At 35.3% G+C, this 6,380-nt stretch overlaps 1 protein-coding gene across 1 annotated transcript in view; it reads left to right on the forward strand.

The window, feature by feature from the left end:
• Positions 1 to 6,380, forward strand: part of TNFSF13B (TNF superfamily member 13b) — a 38,843-nt gene that overhangs the window by 11,167 nt on the left and 21,296 nt on the right. The window contains exon 3 of the mRNA XM_023513104.1: positions 4,782 to 4,838. Coding sequence (XP_023368872.1) covers positions 4,782 to 4,838 — 57 coding nt within the window. The remainder of the gene's footprint in view (positions 1 to 4,781; positions 4,839 to 6,380) is intronic.

Here is a 6,380-nt window from a genome sequence, read left to right on the forward strand (position 1 = left end):
ATTCTGTTCGTGTGATTCAGAGTAGTGACTGTTTCTTCCACTGGATTGGAAACTCCATGGTGGAAGAAATTATCTCTACTTTTCTTTTTGTTGTTGTTTGTTTTTTTAGTGTATCATCTACTTAAAAGGATCCCCCCCCCTTTTTTTTTAACATCAAGTCATTCGTACATAGATCATAAATACATTTATGCCAGTATAGGATTCAATGTGTTGATTATTTGTATAAATTGGAATGCTTACATCCTACTAAGCAACATAGCCTTCGCCACTTTGGGAACATATTGCACAAGTTGGATTTATCTCTACGTGTGTCTGTTATCCTTAGCACAGCAGTTGGCATAGATTAAGTGCCCAGTAAATGCCTTGAATGACATGAATACAAGCTGGAATCTCAAGATAACAAAAGTGAAAAGTGAAAACCATGTTAACTCAATTATTAGTTGAATTCCAAGATGGAGGAGGCAGGAAGCAGGCAGTTTGTATCTTAGGCACCTCAGAGGGTAGTTATAGACCCACTAAGAAAGCAGATAGAGGAGGTGAGTGTGCCTGAAGAACTGGATGTGAGGCATGTTGAATTTGAAATATTATTATGGCACCCAATGTAAATGTTCAAGGGGAAGTTGAAGATGTAAATGCTGTGTGATTTATTGGTAACTTTATACAGTCATTCAAATGTCTTTCTATTTTGGGCTTTACTTTCCTTGACACCATGTTGGTCTGAGTGTAGTATCATGAAGCCACTGTTCTTCACAGGCAAGTTAGTGCTATTTAGTGCTTTCTGAAGATGTGCTATTTTTAAAATTTTTACTTTATTTAATTATTTTACATGGTTTCCAAATTACTTTATTTATTGCTATTGATAACTGTTAGCTATACATATTTTCAGGGTACATGTGATAATTTGATAACATTTGTATAGTCAAATCAGGGTAATTGAAACAGCCATCACCTTGAATATTTATTTTTTCTTTACCATAGGAACATTCAAATTATTACTGAGTATATATTATTGATACACTGAACTATTAAGATCTTTAGGTCAATATTTAGGTCTTTATTTTCCCTAGTTAGGTTTTTCATGCCACTGATTTTCTTCAAAGCTAGTTCTAGAAAAATAAAGCATCTAAATTTGTCATGACTTACAATTACTAACTGATAATGTATGCAGAAATAAGATAATGTATGCTAATAAGTGTTTGCGTCAAAGAATCTTCCTCTTTAAAAACATGGGTCAGCACCTAAGATTTCAGAAGAAACATCAAAGAGATGAGAGAAAGCACAGTAAGTACATTTCACCCAGTGCTGGAAGAAGCTTTTTGAATGGGTAGACGAGAACACATTGAAGTTAGCAGGTGTAGGCCCTGTGGACTGGGCAAGTATAATGCAAAAAGCTCTGTGTGTGATGTTTTTCAAGGGAACCATATATAATCTACAAGAATTGCATTATTTAGCTTGTTAAAATAATACATAATAAACCACATTCCAGTATGAAAGGGTTCAGTTACAGCAAGAAAACAATGCAACAGATATTAGGAATTCTCTAAACTAATTCTCTAGTCAGATCCCTTTTTCTGCTTAATTGGCATTTAGATAGTACACTTCAACAGGTGACTTTTCAAACTGGAAATAAGTTTGCCACATAGAAAATACTTAAATGCTAGTCTAATTGTGAAGTGTTGAATTTTAGCATATCAAATATTAACCAACAGAAAATTATTTTTGTCCTTATTCTTATTTTAGGAATTTTTATTTTTGAAAATTTTTAGCATCAGCATAATATTTTGCTTTTAGAAATATTTTACATAAAGCTTATTCTTATGAGTAAATTTTCTTATGATGCCATGAGGTATTTTAGTAAGATTATCAGTGTTTTACACATAAGTATATCATCATCTTAAATATATATATCTCTCTATATATTCAGAGTTTTCTGGAATAGGCCAATGGATGGCTAGTATGAGCCTCAGTGAGTGTAATCTAAACACTGTTACTGAACTGTCAATTTGATATTCCATTTTCTCTTCTCAAGAGCAGTTTTTGAAATAAACTTTTCTATCCCAAGCTCATTTTCTTCTGAAGGTTGGATTTCTGCTACTACAAAGTAGAACAGGCCATAGTTTTTCAATGTGTAGGTTGTGACTAAGGTTTAATCGGGCTGTAGAAATTAAAATTTAATAATTTTCCTGTCAGTTAGGTATTTTCAAGTCATCACTCATTAGGTCAATCTTTTTCTGAATAAATGGAATATCTAAGTCTCTGGCTTAGTCCATTCACTCTGTTATAACAAAACACCATAGACTGGGTGGCTTTAAATTAAAATTTGCTTCTCACAGTTCAGGGGGCTGTGAAGTCCAAAACTGAGATGTGTGCAGATTCAGTGCTGGTAAGGACCTGCTTCCTGGGTCATAGGTGGTACCTTCTTGCTATGTTCTCACGTGGCAGAAGGGCCACACTAGCTCTCTGGGGGGCACACAAATCCCATGCTGAGGGCTCTGCTCTCATAACCCAAAGCCCTATCTCCTAATACTTTTACCTTGGGGATTAGGTTTCAGCATATGAATTTGGGGAGACATAAACGTTCAAACTATAATAGTGTCCTACTGAACTATTGGGGGAAACGGTCAGGGAAAGGGTTATTTGAAATAGGAAGTCTTGTATTCTAGTATTTCTTTGGCTGTTACCAGCTTCACTTGGGCCACATGCTCTCACAGCAGCCTTTCATTAGGTTAATGCTACTACGACTACTAATAATAGCCAAGACTTACTGTGTGTATACTACATATATACCACATAGAGCGCTAAGTATTTCTCATGCATTACCTCATTTAATCTTTATAACATACGTATACATATAGGCAAAAAGGGAAAGATGTACAGTTTGGGAGTAATTTGACTCATCAACTTCCTTCCATCTTTTGACATGGAGGAAAGATTATTTTTTAAATTTAATTTTTATTAGATCATAACTGTATACATTTATGGGGTACAATGTGATGATTTGATATACAATGTGGAATAATTAAATCAAACTTGTTAACATAACCATTACCTCATTGGATTAGAGCTTTTAATGCTCTGATTGGCCCTTATATTTCTTACATAACATGTTATGGTGCCTTGTGAATAGTAATTAATTAAGAAGGATTTGTGGGGGAAATAGTAACACTTTTAAAATAAGTTTAACGTGGCTGCTGTAGATGCTGTGCCAGTTGTGCTTTAGCAGCTTTGCAAGTCATTGTTTTCAGGCTGTCCTCACCCACAGTGATTCTTCCTGTTAGGATGTTTTTCCTTTCTCGTAGTGGGAGAGGGTCTCCCAGAGTAACTGTGCCCATGGTCATTATCTCCCCCAGGGCATAGGCAAATTTGTTTTAGAAGATCAGTAAAAAAAAAATATGCAGAGTAGACCAAAATGCTCTGCTCCAATCATAGGTCCATCCTATGTGACCAGATATACATTAAAAAATGTGCTAGGAAAGCTTTATTATTATACTTAAACTTTTAAAACACGCAAGTTTATATTCATGTTCCATGTTTTTCACAGATATTTACAACCGCCTTTCTGTTTAATACAATTGTTATTCTTTCCCCTTGAATACTCTCTGGCATATTCTACATGTAATATGTAGTAGGTCATGTGAATTGAAAAACTTTATGAATTAAACTGTTTCATAGGTGTCTCCCAATTTATTTTAAAGAGATATTCTAGCTTTCTTTCCATCATTGGTCCAAAATATTTTTACCAAAAAGTCTGACTTTGACTCCAGAGTAAAGTAAGCAGGGTTTAAAATCTGGTCTTGTCACATTCTGTCTCCGAGGTCCTAGACAAACTACCGTTGCTAAGCCTTAGTTTCCAACACCCAATGTTTAGGATTCTTGTGGGAATAAGGGGGCAGTGTGTGTTCAGCCTCAGTACACTGCCTGCCCTGACATCTGCTCAAGAAACGTCAGCAATTATTTTCACTTTTGGTAGTGTTAGGAGTAATATTTTCAGTAGCAGTAAGTCATTACTTAAAGTTAGATTTCTTTTAAACAATAAATTATTTTAAAATGATTTGTAAGTTTAACTGTTTCATGCATTTGGTAGACTTGAAAAACAAATGATAAAACTTAGTTTCTATACTGCTGTATAGGGCTTTTAATGCTCTGATTTGTTGCAAAACAAATTAGGTTAAAATGTACAGATGAGTCACACACTGAGACACATCTTGTACCCTGAATGAATCCCCAACAATAAAAAAAAGTATACTAATATATTATCTAAAAACAAATTTCAAAAACATTCTTAATATAGCAATTTCATGATTTGACAAATTAATAAATTCTTCATAGTGTAAGACATAACTTAAGAAATCAAACTAGTTTTAAATAAGATGAAAAATCATACATCAAATAAATGTTATTCCACTCAAAACAAAAAAAGATTTCTGAGTAGCAATCATGTCATCAAAATGGAAAATTTCCACCAGGAAGGCAAAGCAGTTCACAACACTAGCAAGCGTCACTGGTAGGAAGAAGATGATTTCCTTAAATCCCTTCCATGTGAGAATTACCAAATTAAAAACAAATGTACAGATGATATGCTTACTGTATTCAACAGCACATGTTTTAAACATATATATTAAAATCACTGGGCAAATCGACTTCAGAATAATATCACACAAGCAGTGGTGAAAGTCAGATTGATTTGGTGTTTCTGGATGAATGGGTTGGTAGCTTTCTGTCATCTAGTTCCTTTACTATTTTTCCTGAGATACATAAAATGATATATTTTTGTTTTTCAGTCACTCAAGACTGCTTGCAACTGATTGCAGATGGTGACACACCCACTATACGGAAAGGTAATAAAACAGCCCCAACTTTGTCCAGGTAGAACTCTGTCACCTCCAAGTGTCTGTAAGCTTCACTTCTAAAGATGACATTTGGACTGCATCTCCAATAGCTGCCCATCACAAAACTTTAGTGTAACACAACAGATTTATTGAAAATAACAAAAGAATAAATATTCAGAGTAAAGTAATAATTTAATAATCAGAATGACCTTACAGGCACTAATATTTAAACATTTTGAATAATTGGCCTGCAACAAAATAAAATCAGTTCTAAATCAAACTTAATTTTTTTCTTCTTTAGAAATCATTTTATTTTCTAGAATAATTAAAGACCATCTTCACAAATATTAATTCTCCTATTATTTTTCAGTTGAAAAAATTGTAATAGGGTGAAGAGGAAACTGTGAACAGATCATAAAAAATGATTATTTTTGCTAAATAGCCAATGTCAAATTAATGATTCATAATTTACCATTTACTTATAGAGAGGTATAATGTTTTAAAGTTTTCAGTTATTTGAAGCTTTCTTCATAGCTATAATTATAAACAAATAGCGTTTTCTGTAATAATGACCTGAAACCAGGCTCAGGGAGAATAATCTTTTAAGGCCATTTCCCAAATATATCACCTAGACTACTAATCCAGAGAAATGGCCCGTGAAATAAGACTTTGATTGTGAAATAAATTTGGAAACACAGCATCCCAGTCACAAGGCACATAACCAGGTGTTGGATCTGAGACGTCCTACTCTAAAAGACACAGTTAAAAACTTCGTTTCTCAAAGGTTTTCACAAATTCATGTGACTATATCACTCTAGCATGTCTCAACATCTTCCTTAAAGCAAAATACTATTTTGGGAAATGTTCCTCAATAGCTGTTTATTCAAGCTAACTGGTGAACAAAATGTATTAGAAAAGAACCATTCATTATTTCACTCATTCATTCATTTATTTATTTTACAGTGTATAAATTAACATGCAATATCTCAATTGCTGTGGGAACACCAGGGGTAGTGAAAAATCAAACATGTCCAGGTGGTCCTCAGTTGGCAATGGGACCACTTTTGGATAAACCCATCCTAAACTGAAAACATCACCTAGGTTGAAAATGCAGTGATAGGCCTAACCTGCTGAGCATCGCAGCCAATCCTGGCAGAGCCTCAACATCGATAGGCCTAACCTGCTGAGCATCACAGCCAATCCTGGCAGAGCCTCAGCATTGATAGGCCTAAACGTGCTGAGTGTCACGGCCAATCCTGGCAGAGCCTCAGCACTGATAGGCCGAACCTGTTGAGCCTCACAGCCAGTCCTGGCAGAGCCTCAGCATTGATAGGCCTAACCTGCTGAGTATCATGGCCAATCCTGGCAGAGCCTCAGCATTGATAGGCCGAACCTGTTGAGCGTCACGGCTAGTACTGACAGAGCCTGAGCATTGATAGGCCTAACCTGTTGGGCATCATGGCCAATCCTGGCAGAGCTTCAGCATTGATAGGCCGAACCTGTTGAGCATCACAGCCAATCCTGACAAAGCCTCAACATCGATAGGCCTAA

The sequence above is a fragment of the Otolemur garnettii genome, unplaced genomic scaffold, assembly GCF_000181295.1.
Source record: "Otolemur garnettii isolate 467f Iridium unplaced genomic scaffold, OtoGar3 scaffold00034, whole genome shotgun sequence".
Classification (NCBI taxonomy): domain Eukaryota; kingdom Metazoa; phylum Chordata; class Mammalia; order Primates; family Galagidae; genus Otolemur; species Otolemur garnettii.